At 49.5% G+C, this 14,223-nt stretch overlaps 2 protein-coding genes across 3 annotated transcripts in view; one reads left to right on the forward strand and one right to left on the reverse strand.

Moving 5' to 3' along the window:
• The window catches only part of MTG1 (mitochondrial ribosome associated GTPase 1), a 96,195-nt gene that overhangs the window by 72,219 nt on the left and 9,753 nt on the right, over positions 1-14,223 (forward strand). The window contains exons 2-10 of one of the 2 annotated variants that reach the window (XM_050805527.1): positions 1,239-1,438; positions 2,836-2,900; positions 3,290-3,394; positions 5,111-5,191; positions 5,844-5,900; positions 6,198-6,288; positions 7,773-7,834; positions 8,385-8,481; positions 8,924-9,005. In XM_050805527.1, the coding sequence (XP_050661484.1) occupies positions 1,327-1,438; positions 2,836-2,900; positions 3,290-3,394; positions 5,111-5,191; positions 5,844-5,900; positions 6,198-6,288; positions 7,773-7,834; positions 8,385-8,481; positions 8,924-9,005 (752 nt within the window). In that variant the 5' untranslated portion in view covers positions 1,239-1,326. Of the gene's footprint in view, positions 1-1,220; positions 1,439-2,835; positions 2,901-3,289; positions 3,395-5,110; positions 5,192-5,843; positions 5,901-6,197; positions 6,289-7,772; positions 7,835-8,384; positions 8,482-8,923; positions 9,006-14,223 lie in introns of those variants that run through there. The other variant, XM_050805526.1, reaches the window with a different exon arrangement.
• The window catches only part of FUOM (fucose mutarotase), a 243,837-nt gene that overhangs the window by 39,550 nt on the left and 190,064 nt on the right, over positions 1-14,223 (reverse strand). The window lies entirely within an intron of this gene.

Here is a 14,223-nt window from a genome sequence, read left to right on the forward strand (position 1 = left end):
GCTAGGTGTTAGGGTATTAGGTGGTTTAAGAACATCAGAACCATGGCAATATTTTTGTACTTAGAATTTGAGCATGTTTGGTATTTTCAGTAGCTTGTTTAAAAAAATCCAGTGGAGGCTGGGTGCCATGGCTCATGCCTATAATTCCAGCACTATGGGAGGCTGAGGTGGGCAGATCACCTGAGGTTAGGAGTTCGAAACCAGCCTGGCCAACATGGCGAAACCCCATCTCTACTAAAAATATAAAAAAATTAGCCGGGCATGGTGGTGTGCACCTGTAGTCCCAGCTACTTGGGAGACTAAGGCAGGAGAATTGCTTGAGCCCAGGAGGTGGAGGTTGCAGTGAACCAAGATCGCGCCACTGCACTCCAGCCTGGTGACAGAGCGAGACTCCGTCTCAAAAATAAAAATTCCAGTAGAGGAATACTCTTGTAATGCAGTGTGCAGTTGAGCAGTTGCTGACTGCTGATTTAGAGTTGAAATCCGACTACATTTATGTCTAGTCTTGGACAGTGGAGAATATTTCAGCCTCGTTGTATTAATTGGTTTAACAGAACTGAAGTCAGTATTTGGAAATGGTTTGTTATATTAAACCCTGAAGTACTTGAGGCTGCGCGTAGTGGCTCATGCCTGTAATCCGAGCATTTTGGGAGGCCGAGGCAGGTAGATCACTGGAGGTCAGGAGTTCGAGACCAGTCTGGCCAACATGGTGGAACTCCATCTCTACTAAAAATACAAAATCAGCTGGGCGTGGTGGCGGGCGCCTGTAATCCCAGCTACTCCGGAGGCTGAGGTGGGAGAATCCCTTGAACTCGGGAGTTGGAGGTTGCAACCAGCGAGATCGTGCCACTGCACTCTTGGGCAACAGAGCGAGACTCTGTCTCAAACAAAACAACACAAACAAAAACCCTTAAGTACTTAAAAAGAAAATGAAGAGATTACATTTATAAGGTAAATTGAGAGATTTTACCAAATTGTAAAAAGAGATTGCTAAATTTTGTTACACTTATACTCAGGATATGCTTAAGGGAGAGCGATGAGTTTTAATATTTAATGAATGTTAATCTGCGAATTTCTTAAACCCACGAGCCCCGCCCCCCCGGGTCCCCGGGGTCTCCTCCTAGTCCCGCCCCGGCTCCCGGCCCACCATTCGCCCCTCCCCCTGGGCCCGGGGCCCGCCCACTCCAGGCTTCGCCAGGGGCGGAGGCGACGTCGTGCGCACGCGCGGGCCGTGCTGCGGGACCTTGGAGCGCCGGAACCTGAGAGGCGGGTCGCGGCGGCGCACAGGAGGTCGGCTGCGGGAGCGTTTCCGGGGACGGTGCTGCCATGACACTGGCCCCGCGCGCGCTGTGCAGCACCGCCCAGGCCGCCTGGCGGGAGAACTTCCTACTGAGCGGCCGCGACGTGGCGCGCTGGTTCCCGGGCCACATGGCCAAGGGTGAGGCACGGCGGGGAGGGGCAAGGTCATGCCCACGGCCGCGGCGCCTGTGCTACCCTCCCACCGCCGTTTCGGCCGTCGCCTGTCTCTCCCGGTCGTCCTGGGCGGGCCCCCCCTTCCTCCCTCGTCTCCCCTCCTTCCCCGGTCTCACCCGCTCCCGGAGCTGCCGAGACGCCTTCTGCGCAGCTGCGGGAGAGGCCCGTTCCCACGAGTGCCCCCGCAACGCAGCCGCGGGCCCGGGGCCTGCTTGACCTCCGACCTCTGGCCCGCCGCCCCGTCCTCTGTTCCCAGCAAGTGCCTTCTGCCCGTTTAATCCCCCGAAGCCTGCGTTTCTACGTGTTCTTGACAAGATAGACTTCTGAGTCTTTTGGGGACTAAATGAAACAGCGGGCATGAAGGACCTGTTCAGCTTTAACTCATATATTGAGTCGTTTTCCTGCTTAAATAAGTCTTTGGTAATTTCTTACTGTTTGTCACAGTTCGGCCCCGAGAAGACCGCTGGGGCCGGCCCAGCCCCTCTAGGTGTGGTGATGGCCACTCCTGCCTCGGCTCTGCGTGCCCTGGGGGCCGAGCTGGAAGAAGGGTCCGTGTGGGTGTCTGAGGCTGTGTCCTCGGTCTTTGGACAACACTAGAGGGGAGGGAAGCTGGAAGCTTTGTTATCTCGGTTGTGTGTGGTGTTCCTGGTTAGGGGACTGGTCATCTTTCCTACAAGGTGGCAGGGGCCTGATGAGCCAGTGTTACTGTTTTATAGCCCAGATTAAGACCCGTGGAAATGGAAAGGCCCGGCGCGGTGGCTCACACCTGTAATCCCAGTACTTTGGGAGGCCGAGGCGGGCGGATCACGAGGTCAGGAGATCGAGACCAGCCTGGCCAGCATGGTGAAACCACGTCTCTACTAAGAATACAAAAAGTTAACCGGGCAGGGTGGCGCGTGCCTGTAGTCCCGGCTACTTGGGAGCCTGAAGCAGGAGAATTGCTTGAACTTGGCAGGCGGAGGTTGCAGTGAGCCCAGATTGCGCCACTGCCCTCCAGCCTGGGTGACAGAGTGAGACTCGGTCTCCAAAAAAAAAAAAAAAAAAAAAGAAAAGAAAAAAACCCCATGGCAGTTAAATATTCCACCCAGAGTCAGCCACGAGTCAGGTGGTGAAGACCGCATCTGGCTTTTGACACATGGCCCACCCTCTGGCAGGGCGCCTCCCCGTCTCCCATTCCAAGGGTGTGGAACTCGGAGGAGGCGCTCAGTGGATGTTACCTGTTACTGTTACTTAGTACCCTTCACTCAGATGTAGACTTTGTAGGTTATTTATGGTGGCGTGTCACACTGGACGGTGCAGCTTGAATCGTTTACTCTAGAAAGGTTGTGAGCTCCTTCGCTGAGGCGTCCTCCTGTTTTCCAGGGCTGAAGAAGATGAAGAGCAGCCTGAAGCTGGTGGACTGTATCATCGAGGTCCATGATGCCCGAATATCCTTTCACAGAGCAGGGGAGGCCCCTCTGCCTGAAGTCATATTACATGTTAGAATTACCTGGGGAGGCTTTTAAAAATAGGAATTGGTAGGCCCCTTTCCAGACCAGTTAGTCGGAATCTGTGGTGTGGGGTCCAGACTGCGTGTCTTTGAAACTTACATGTTTCATACATGTGTCTGGGTCACTCAAGCCTGACAGTAGGCTGCAGCGGTGGCATTCTCTAGGTAGGCTGTGAAACCTCCGTTTAAATGTTCCTGCCAGCTGGGGCTTTCCTCCTGTACTTGAGGAATGAATTGGCAAGATGTGATGACTCGTTCACTGATGTCAAGAAAAATAGTTGGTTGGCTGGTAAAGCTATGGTGGAATTTTTACCTTAATTTTGCCACATCCCACTTTCAGGCCGCAACCCTCTGTTTCAGGAAACCCTTGGGCTTAAGCCTCACTTGCTGGTCCTCAACAAGATGGACTTGGCGGATCTTACAGAGCAGCAGGTAAAGGTCTTTGTCGCAGATGCCTTCAGCAGTGTGGCTGTGTTTTCCCTAGGTCGGTTGTTCTAATAGAAGAGTTGCTGGACACATACTCTTGTCAGTTTGCCCAGGCAGGCTCTGCTTTAGAAACAGCCCTTTCTTTGCAGAAGTGTGCCAGCATCGTTTCTCATATGGCGTTCCTCCCTCTAACGTGTGGCTCGTGATCCGGACACCCAGTGAGCGCGCGTCTCTTGTGGGAAGTGGCCAGGCTGTGCTGCCAGAGCCCGAGTGGTGGCCGCGGTGGTGCTGTGGACCTTTCCTTGCTGATGGGGTCTCTGTGTCTCACGTGGTGGCTGCCTGTGAGCACCTGACATGTGTCTACTGCCACATGTGACTTTCACATTTTGCTTGATTAGTTTTAGTAGCCACATGCGGCCATTCTGGTCTGAGGTCTTCTGTGGTGATTGTGGTGCCCCCAGGTGTCTGGTGTGCAGCTTTGAACCAAGGGCTTGTCCACCAGCCAGCTTGTGCACACCTTGGGATTTCAGAAGCAGAGAGCGCTGCTGGGAGGCCCGAAGGAGCTAAAGGATTTCTCCAAAGCAAAGAGCAGAGTCAGGGGTGCAGGTGACCCTGGGCAAGGTGTGTGGAGGTAAAAAAAAAAAAAAAAAAAAAAAAAAAAAAAAACCCAGATGTGGAACTGGCCCGTTGTCCCACACAGCTGATGTTTATGGTTTCTTTTGAGTAAACATAGACGTGGACCACCCCCCGCCCCCAGTCTTTTTTTTTTTTTTTTTTTGAGATGTAGTTTTGCTGTTGTCACCCAGGCTGGAGTGAAATAGCGCGATCTTGGCTCACTGCAGCCTCCACCTCCTGGGTTCAAGCAATTCTCCTGGCTCAGCCTCCCGAGTAGCTGGGATTACAGGTGTGTGCCACCATGCCCAGCTAATTTTTGTATTTTTAGTAGAGACAAGGTTTCGCCATGTTGGCCAGGCTGGTCTCAAACTCCTGACCTCAGGTGATCCGCCAGCCTCAGCCTCCCAAAGTGCTGAGATTACAGGTGTGAGCCACCACACCTGGCCTGTTTTTTTTTTTTATTTTACTTTTTAAATCATCACAAGTGCTTTCGCTAGTTAAGTACTTTTACATCACTTCAGTGGCTACTTCTGCCTTTGGAAATGCAACTTTTTGTAGACTGGTGGGTAGCCGTCTAGTACAGGGCACAGCAGTGTCTTGCCTGGTCAGAGAAAGGCCAGTGCTTCTGAAGAATCCAGGGAGAGAGGTTGACTTGCCTCTGGGTGGCCCTGCCTTCCACCTCCCTGAGCAGGGACACCCGAGTGCATTTGCTACCCGGAGTGTGTGGCTTCAGGTGTGTGTCTTGTGCTTGATCTCTCCATCCATGTCATCTTGATGGACAGCTCAGTAAAACCAGCTGAATCGGTGAAGGACTTGTTGATTTAAGCATCAGTCATATTTTAGGTCCACTGATGAACAACACTGATATTTAGAAATATGATACAGCTTTGCACTGGTTTCACTGCATGTTAGGGCTAGTGAATTCAAAAATTAACTGGATGTGGTGGCGCACGCCTGTAATCCCTGCTACTTGGGAGGCTGAAGCATGAGAATCACTTGAACTGGGGAGGCGGAGGTTGCAGGGATTGTGCTACTGCACTCCAGCCTGGGTGACAGAGCCAAGACTCCAATAAAAAAAGTCAAATGGAAATGTTTTGTGTCTTTCAGAAAATTATGCAACGCTTAGAAGGAGAAGGCCTAAAAAATGTCATTTTTACCAACTGTTTAAAGGATGAAAATGTCAAGCAGGTAGGCTTTTTGTCTGTGCTCTGACGTTTCTGCTTCAGTAGGTTCGAGGAGTACTATAAACTGTTTTATGCTTTAGTAAGGAGCAGAGCTTTGGAAAAGATCCTGGGTACTGGTTTCTAGCTGCCACACATGAATGTGACCTCCTGGGGCAAGTGCATCTCCCTGTACTGAGGGCACGAGGTCAGGCTGTGAACACATTCCAGGGTTGTAGGTGGTCAGAGTCTTTTGGAGACTCAGGTAGCTCATGTTTCCAGTTGTACGTGGCAGAATTTTCTGGCTTGATGTACTTCTTCATTAGAAGGTAGTTACAGTCACAGCTGTCCCTGAAGCCCCAGGTCTGCCCTGCTTGTTTTTGATAGGAGGGGACGGGCATAGGTGGTCCTCCGGCCCCAGAGCTCAGTCTGACGTCTGAGCTGGACAGAACTCCAGTTTCCCAGCACCGGATACTTGCGTGTGCTACCTCCACATGAAGGGCAATGCCCAGTTTGCCTATGAAATGTTGGGTAGAATTCCAGATATAAGGTCTCTGTTTTCCTAATTGATGTGTGAAAGTGGAGACCTGGAATCCCTAATCCTGTTCTGAGGTGGCAGGAGTGGGTCGGTGCACAGATGTCCAACCTGGGGTGGCTCCATGAGTGGATGTTTGTTGCAGATCATCCCGATGGTCACTGAGCTGATGGGGAGCAGCCCCCGCTACCACCGAGGAGAGGTTGGTTGGTGGGACCCGGGGCTGGGAGGCTGGCGCGGGATGGGCCAGCCCCTCCTGCTTGGCCTCTCCAAGGAGAAGGTGCTGCACCCCAGGCAGGGAGGTCCCTCCTTTGTCCTCTCGTTCTCTTCAGTGGAAAGGGCTGAGGCCGTCCCCACTGGGTGGGCAGAGCCTCTGCGTTAACCTCCCGTTCTTCCCTGAGCTGGCCTGGCCTGGGGTCCCCGTGCCTGGGTGGGGTTGGAGAATCTCAGACTCTAGTGGCCAGGGTGGCCCCTGTGACCCCTCTTTCTGCCTCCACAGAACCTGGAGTACTGCATCATGGTCATCGGGGTCCCCAACGTGGGCAAGTCCTCCCTGATCAACTCCCTCCGGAGGCAGCACCTCAGGAAAGGTACTGGCGCGTGTGGCTGGTGTGCTGATACCTCCATCTTTCCCGGAGGGGACGTGCCCGAGGACCACTGCCAGTCTCCTGCTGACCCCACAGCCCCCAGCGCATCTGGGCTTGTCTCGTTCAGTCCAGTTCACAGGAGGGTTGAACAGTGGGACCAGGTCATTCTGCTGTGAATTTCACACTTAATTTTTCTCTCTTTTAAAATCTTTAATATGAGGATGGCTTTTCTAAACTTCGGTATTTTTTCATTTATTTAAATCCCTTTGATCCAGAGAATTCAAAGCGTGTGAAGTAGACAGGACTGGATTATCAGGCAGGGAGGCCGCAAGGCCATTCCTCCGATGGCGTCCGCCTTGCTGTAGCTGGAGGTTTCCTGGACTCTGGAGTTGCAGGTGCTCCTCTCCGCTCCTCCCTCCTAGCTTTTCTCAGACTCTGATTCAAAGCCAAAGCCCCCAGCACCCCTCAATGCCCCGTGTGCTCTTTTTCTTCAGTGTTTTCAAGTTTAATTCAAGTCCTTATTGGCTTCATTTTTCACATTAATAAGGTATTTATTAACAAACCCATTTGTGATGTGCAAATCTGAAGGCTTTAAACTATAGCGAACCATTATTTTACAGAGAGTGTTTTTGGTGCTAATCGGAGAGTTGTTACAGTCATTTATTCTTTTAAGTTTATTTTTAAGCATGTTATTTTTTATTAGTGGCATTAAGTACATTTATAGGGTTATGCAACCAGCACCACTATTTTCAAATATTTTGGTTACCTGAAAATGAAACTGTAAATATGAAGAGTCACTCCCCAAGCCCCGCACACCCCTCGTTCCACTTTCTGTCTGTGAATGTGATGACTGTAACTACCTCCTCCAAGGGGACTCCCAGTACTTGGCCTTTTGTGACTGGCTGATGTCACTGATCGTGATGTTTCTCAAGGTTCATCTGTGTTGAGTGTCAGAATTTTATTCCTTTTTAAGGCTGATCACCTCATTGTGTGTACAGACCACATCCTGTCTGTCCATTCATCTGGATGGACACTTGTGTTTTTTTATTCTTGCATTGTTTGTCCACAGTGGAGTGGCCTCTCCTTGGGATATCCCCTGAGCTGGGTCCTGGAGCAGCCAGCCCCCTGTGGACAGTGCTGTGGGAGGCAGGCTGACCTTGGGGTGCAGGGGTGGGTCCAGGAAGGGGACCGCGTGGAAGGAGCAGCTGTGGTCTGACCGCCGCAGTCTGACAGTTCCTTTCCAGTCCTGGGGAGGCAAGTTCTGGTGCGTTTGTTGAATAATCTCAGCCTCTGTGTGGCTTGGAAAGTGCCGTTGCTGTGAGCTGGTATGGGACTGAAAGTGAAACAAATCATAGCCTTGGGAAGCCCGTTTGGCTTTTAGGTTTTTCCATTTTGGCCAGATGTGTTTGTTACATACGTCTCCCTGCTTGTTCTGCAGCTTCTGTATTTAGTATACATTTGAGCCTCCTTTTCTCCTTTTCCTGCAGGAAAAGCCGCCAGGGTGGGTGGCGAGCCTGGGATCACCAGAGCTGTGATGTCCAGAATTCAGGTAGAGTCCTCAGGGGCCAGGCCCAGCACTCTGTCAGGAGCTGTGCAGGCATCTGGCACCTGCTGACCTCTGCGTGGCTTCCTGCTGCTGACCACGCTTCCCTCCCTCCACTCAGTGTCCCCGCTGAGCACCCCCTGGCAGGTGCTGCCCCCATCCTTACTCCATAGTCCTCATAGTCTTTACGCCAAACCTTCGGGGAAGGCACACTGTTTTCCCCATTTCCAGATGAGGAGGCCACTGTCCAGGGCCACGCAGCAGTCAGGGCAGACCTGAGCAGCACGTCCCCCGCCCTCCACTCCCTTCCTTGTGGTTTGTTCGGGAGCAGAAGACAAGCTGTTGGGACCTGATGCTTTTATTTATTCTCCAAATTAATTGGGAATTAGATCCTCTGGGGAGCCTGGAGCTTCGTGAGAGTGACGCTGCCGTGGGGTTGGGTCCCCGAGGCCTTCCTCGGAGCGCTGGGTGTCAGGGGCTGCCCAGGCTTCCTGAGCAGCCCACCTGGGTGGGAGGCTGCCATTGCGGCCTGATTGTGCCCTCTGTGCCCACACAGGTCTCTGAGCGGCCCCTGATGTTCCTGTTGGACACTCCTGGAGTGCTGGCTCCTCGGATTGAAAGTGTGGAGACAGGCCTGAAGCTGGCCCTGTGTGGTGAGCCGGGGCTGGGCTGGGGCTGGGGCCCTTGCCACCCCACCTTTAGGACTGACGGTGGCACAGGGCCCTAGACTGGGGTTGTTACTGCCTTTGACCTGGTTGCTGCCGGACCTTCCTCGGAGCTTAGTGTGAGAGCTGTAGTAGCGCATAGCTGATGGGCTCTGGTCACCGTTACGCCCTGCCCCGTGAGTGGCCCCATGAGCGGCCTTTGCTTTCCTTGTTTGATGGACCGGGGCAGAGAGGTAGGTCGCGGATGCCAGGCAGGAGTTGGACCTGGGACCACAGCCGAGTGCCGTCCTCCATGGGAGCCTGTCGGTGGGTGGCCTCTTCCTTACGAGCACAGTGTCTTTGGGCTGAGACTGGAAGGGATGTGCTGGAGCTTGGCAAGAGCATAGATGTGGGCTCTTTCCAGTGCTTACCTCGGCTGCTGCTTCCACAGGAACGGTGCTGGACCACCTGGTCGGGGAGGAGACCATGGCTGACTACCTGCTGTTCACCCTCAACAGACACCAGCGCTTTGGGTGAGTGCAGTGAATGCAGGGCAGCCGAGGCCCCTCCTCCTAGTCACCTCATTAAAAACAAACAAACTGGCACTATAAAGGTATTACAAACACAGTAATCTGCACATTATTTAAAGCGTCCAGTTGGACAAGTTCAGGAGTATGGTTACATCTGTGAAAGCAACACAATCAAAAAACGAGTGTTCCCGTCACCCCCAGTCCCCTGTGCTCCTTCGTGATCACTCTTTCCTGCCCGAGCCCAGGCAGCTGTCTTCTGTCCCTATAGATTGCTTGGAGTTTTCTAGAATTCCACGTAGATGGACTCACAGGATACACACTCTTGTCGAGCTGTCACTCGGCACGATTGTTGTGTGGTCCCTGTGTGTCGTAGCTGTTGTCTGTAATTCCTCCTTTTCATTGCCAAGCGGTGTCCAGGTGCCTGCAGTTTGTCACCCGTTGACGGATATGTGGGTCGTTTGCAGGTTGTGGCTGTTGCAGATAAAGCTGCTGTGAACCTTCGTGTGCCGACAGGTCTTTGTGTGGATGTGGGCTTTTGTTTCCCTTGGGTAAATACCTAGGAGTAGAGTGGCGGGATCATAGGGGAGGCATATGTTTGGCTTTTTAAGAAACCGCCACATTGTTTTCCAAGGGAGTTACACTGTTTTATATGCCCACAAGCAGAGAATGAGTCCTTCCGTTTCTCTGAGATCAGTCTTTTAACTGTCCCCCGTCTGAGGGGCGTGTGGAGGCGTCGCACAGCATTTGAGTGTGCATTTCCCCGTTGACAGTGACGTTGGGCATCTTCATGGGCCCATTTGTCATCCCTCTCTGGGGAAATATCTGTTCTTTTTCTTTTTTTTAGCTGAGTTGTTTCTTTTTTTATTGTTAAGTTTTAATCTTTTTTTTTTTTTGAGACAGGGTCTCACTCAGTTGCCCAGGCCGAAGTGCAGTGGTACAATCTCAGCTCACTGCAGCCTGACCTCCTGGGCTTGAGCGGTCCTCCCACTTCAGCCTCCCAAGTAGCTGAGACTACAGGCGTGTGTTACCACACATAGCTAATTTTTGTATTTTTTGTAGAGACAGGGTTTCCCCATGTTGCCCAGGCTAGTCTTGAACTCCTGTGCTCAGGTGATCTGCCCGCCTTAGCCTCCCAAAGCATTAGTATTATAGGCGTGAGGCACCACACCCAGCCTGTAATGTTTTTCTAATGTATTCTGGATGCAGGTCCTTAATCAGAGATACGGTTTGTAAATAAGTCTGTGCCTTGTCTTTTCAGTCCTCTTCACAGTGTCTTCCGAGAAGTAGAATTGTTAATTTTCATGCAGTCCAGTTTATCAGCTAGACCTTTTCCGGAGTGCTCTTGTCATATCTGAGAAACCTTCGCCGAAACCAGGGTCGTCACAGGGTTTCCTCACTGAAGATAGTTTTAGGTTTTACGTTTAGGGCTATGATCCTTTTTGATTTTTTGGTATATGGTGCAAGCTACAGATTGAAGTTTTTTTTTTTTTTTGCACATGGAGAACCAGTTGTTGAAAAGAGAAACGTTTGTTGAAAAGACTGTCTTTTCTCCACTGAACTGTCTTTGCATCTTTGTTGCAAATCAGTTGTCCATATATGTGTGGGTCTGTTTGTGGACTCTTTCCTGTTTCACTTATCTGTGTGACCGACTGTCTTGGTAACTGCTTCTGATTTAATATGAGACTTGAAATTTTTTGTCTCTTCTTTGTCAAAATTGCTTTATCTATTCCTGGTTCTCATGAATTTTTCAGTCACTTTGTCAGTTTCTGCAAAACTCCCTGTTTTTCTTGGGGCCAGGCGGCAGATTCCATTGAATCTGGAGAAGAATTGACAATATTGTAACATTGAGTCTCTGACCCATGAATACAGTGTCATCTCTTTATTTATTTAGGTCTTCTTTAGTTTTTCTTTGCAGTGTTTTGTAGTTTCCAGTATTAGATCTTTTATACCTTTTGTAAGATTTGTATTTAACTCTTTAAATTTTTAATGCCAAGATTTATCTTTTATTGATACAAAATAGATGTTTTCAGGGTACCTGTGACGTTTTGATACATTCGTGTAATGTGTAATGATCAGATCAGGGTAATTGGGATATCGATCATCCCAAACGTTTATGTCATGCTGGAAACATTTGAATTGCTCTCTTCTGATATTTGAAATATACTGTAGATTCTTGTTAACTGTTGTCACCTGCCGAACTTTCGCACACTGGGCCTTATTCCTTCTTCCTAACTATTCATTAATCAACCTCTATTCATCCCCTCTTCCCCCTCACCTCTGGTAGTCACCAGTCTGCTGTCTTCATGAAGTCCACATTTTTAGCTCCCACCTTTGAGTTAGAACATGCATTATTTGTCTTTCTGTGCCTGTTTATTTCACTTAACAGAATGACCTCCAGTTCTGTTTGTGTTGCTGCAAATAACAAGATTTTGTCCTTTCTTATGGCTAGTATTTCATTGTGTTTTATGTACCACATTTTCTGTATCCATCATCCTTTTTTTTTTTTTTTTTTTTTTTTTGAGACGGAGTCTCGCTCTGTCGCCCAGGCTGGAGTGGAGTGCAGTGGCCAGATCTCAGCTCACTGCAAGCTCCGACTCCTGGGTTCACGCCATTCTCCTCCCTCAGCCTCCCGAGTAGCTGGGACTACAGGCGCCCGCCACCACGCCCGGCTAATATTTTGTATTTTTTCATAGAGACGGGGTTTCACCGTGTTAGCCAGGATGGTCTTGATCTCCTGACCTTGTGATCCGCCCATCTCGGCCTCCCAAAGTGCTGGGATTACAGGCTTGAGCCACCGCGCCCGGCTCCATCATCCTTTGATGGACACTTAGGTCTATTGCAAATCTTGGCTATTGTGAGTAGTGCTGCCGTGAGCATGGGAGTGCAGTATTTCTTCAGTATATTGATTTCCCTTCTTTTGGGGCTATACCCAGTAGTGGGATTGCTGGGTCCGATGGCAGTTCTATTTGTAGTGTTTCGAAGAACCTCCATACTGTTTTCCATAGCAGCCGTGCTAACTTACATTCCCACCAACAGTGTACGACAGCTCCCCTTTCTCCACATCCTCAACAGCATCTGCTATTCCTGGTCTTTCTCATAAAAGCCGTTTTAACTAGGGTGAGATGAAATCTTATTGTGGGCCGGGCGCAGTGGCTCAAGCCTATAATCCCAGCACTTTGGGAGGCCGAGACGGGCGGATCACGAGGTCAGGAGATCGAGACCATCCTGGCTAACATGGTGAAACCCCGTCTCTACTAAAAATACAAAAAAAATTAGCCGGGCGAGGTGGCGGCGCCTGTAGTCCCAGCTACTCGGGAGGCTGAGGCAGGAGAATGGCGTGAACCCGGGAGGCGGGGCTTGTAGTGAGCTGAGATCCGGCCACTGCACTCCAGCCTGGGCAACAGAGCCAGACTCCGTCTCCAAAAAAAAAAAAAAAAGAAAAAGAAAAAAAAAAAAAAAAAAAGAAATCTTATTGTGGTTTTGATTTGCATTTTTCTGGTGATTAGTTATGTTGAGCATTTTTCATATACTTGTTGGCCATTTGTATGTCTTCTTTTGAGAAATATTTATTCAGATCTTCTGTCCATTTTTTAATAAAGTTATTTGTGTTTTTGCTGTTGAGCTGAATTTCTTATGTAATCTGGTTATTTATGCCTTGTTGGGTGGATAGTTTTCAGATATTTTCTCCCATTCTGTAGATTGTCTCGTCACTGCTTTGATAGTTTTGTTTCTTGCTTCGGGTCTTGTTGTGTCATCCAGGCTGGAGTGCAGTGGTGCGATCATAGCTCACTGCAGCCTCGAACTGCTGGGCTCGAGACCCTCCTGCCTCAGCCTCCCACGCGTCTGGGATTACAGGCCTGGCTCGTTGATTATTTCCTTTGCTGTGCAGAAGCTTTTCAACTTGATGTAAATTTTTTTACTTTTGCCTATTTTTTTTTCCCCTTTGTTGCCTATGCTTTTGAGGTCTTACACAAAAAAAATCTGACCCAGACCAATTTCCAAAAGAATTTGCATTTCCCCTTTGTTTTCTTCTAGTAGTTTTGTAGTTTCAGGTCTTAGATTTAAGTCTTTTTTTTTTTTTCCTTGAGACGGAGTCTTGCTCTGTCACACAGGCTGGAGTGCAGTGGTGCGATCTCGGCTCACTGCAACACCTGCCTCCCGGGTTCAAGCAGTTCTCTGCCTCAGCCTCCCAAGTAGCTGGGACTACAGGTGCCCGCCACCATACCTGGCTAATTTTTGTATGTTTAGTAGAGACAGGGTTTCCCGTGTTAGCTAGGATGGTCTTGATCTCCTGACCTTGTGATCCACCTGCCTCGACCTCCCAAAGTACTGGGATTACAGGTGTGAGCCACCGTGCCCAGCAGTAAATGGGATTTTCTTAATGTCTTTTTTTCTTTTTCTTTTTCTTTTTTCTTTTTTTTTTTGAGACAGAGTTTTGGTCTTGTTGCCCAGTTTGGAGTGCAATGGCACGATCTCGGCTCACCGCAACCTCTGCCTCCTGGGTTCAAGCGATTCTCCTGCCTCAGCCTCCCGAGTAGCTGGGATTACAGGTGTGCACCACCACGCCGGGCTCATTTTTTGTATTTTTAGTAGAGACGGGGTTTCTCCCTGTTGGTCAGGCTGGTCTCGAACTCTTGACTCAGGTGATCCACCCGCCTCAGCCTCCCAAAGTGCTGGGATTACAGGCATGAGCCACCGCGCCTGGCCTGATTTCTTTTTCTAATTATTTGCTGTTGGCATGGTACATGCTGCTGATTTTTTTATGTTGGGTTTGAATTCTGCATCTTTACTGAAACCTTTTTGTAAGTTCTAACAGTTTTTTGGTGAAGTCTTTCAGTTTTTCCAAATAGAAGATTTTGTTATCTGTGAATAAGGATAATTTTGACTTCTTCCTCTCCAATTTGGGTGACTTTTCTTTCTTTCTCTTGCCTAATTGCTCTGGGTAGGACTTCTAGTATTCTGTTGAATAAAAATGGTAGAAATGGGCTGTGTTGCAGATCTTAGAGAAAAGCTGTTTTTCCTTGTTCAATACACTGTTATCTGTGGGTTTGTCATATATGGCCTTTATTGTTTTAAGGTATGTTCCTTCTGTATGCAGTTTGCTGAGAGCTTTTATAATGAAGGGATGCTGAATTTTATTGAATGCTTTTTCAGCATCTGTTGATTGTTTTTTTCCCTTGGTTCTGTGTAATGTTATATGTTGATTGATATGCATATGTTA

This window comes from Macaca thibetana, chromosome 9 (genome assembly GCF_024542745.1).
Source record: "Macaca thibetana thibetana isolate TM-01 chromosome 9, ASM2454274v1, whole genome shotgun sequence".
Lineage (NCBI taxonomy): Eukaryota > Metazoa > Chordata > Mammalia > Primates > Cercopithecidae > Macaca > Macaca thibetana.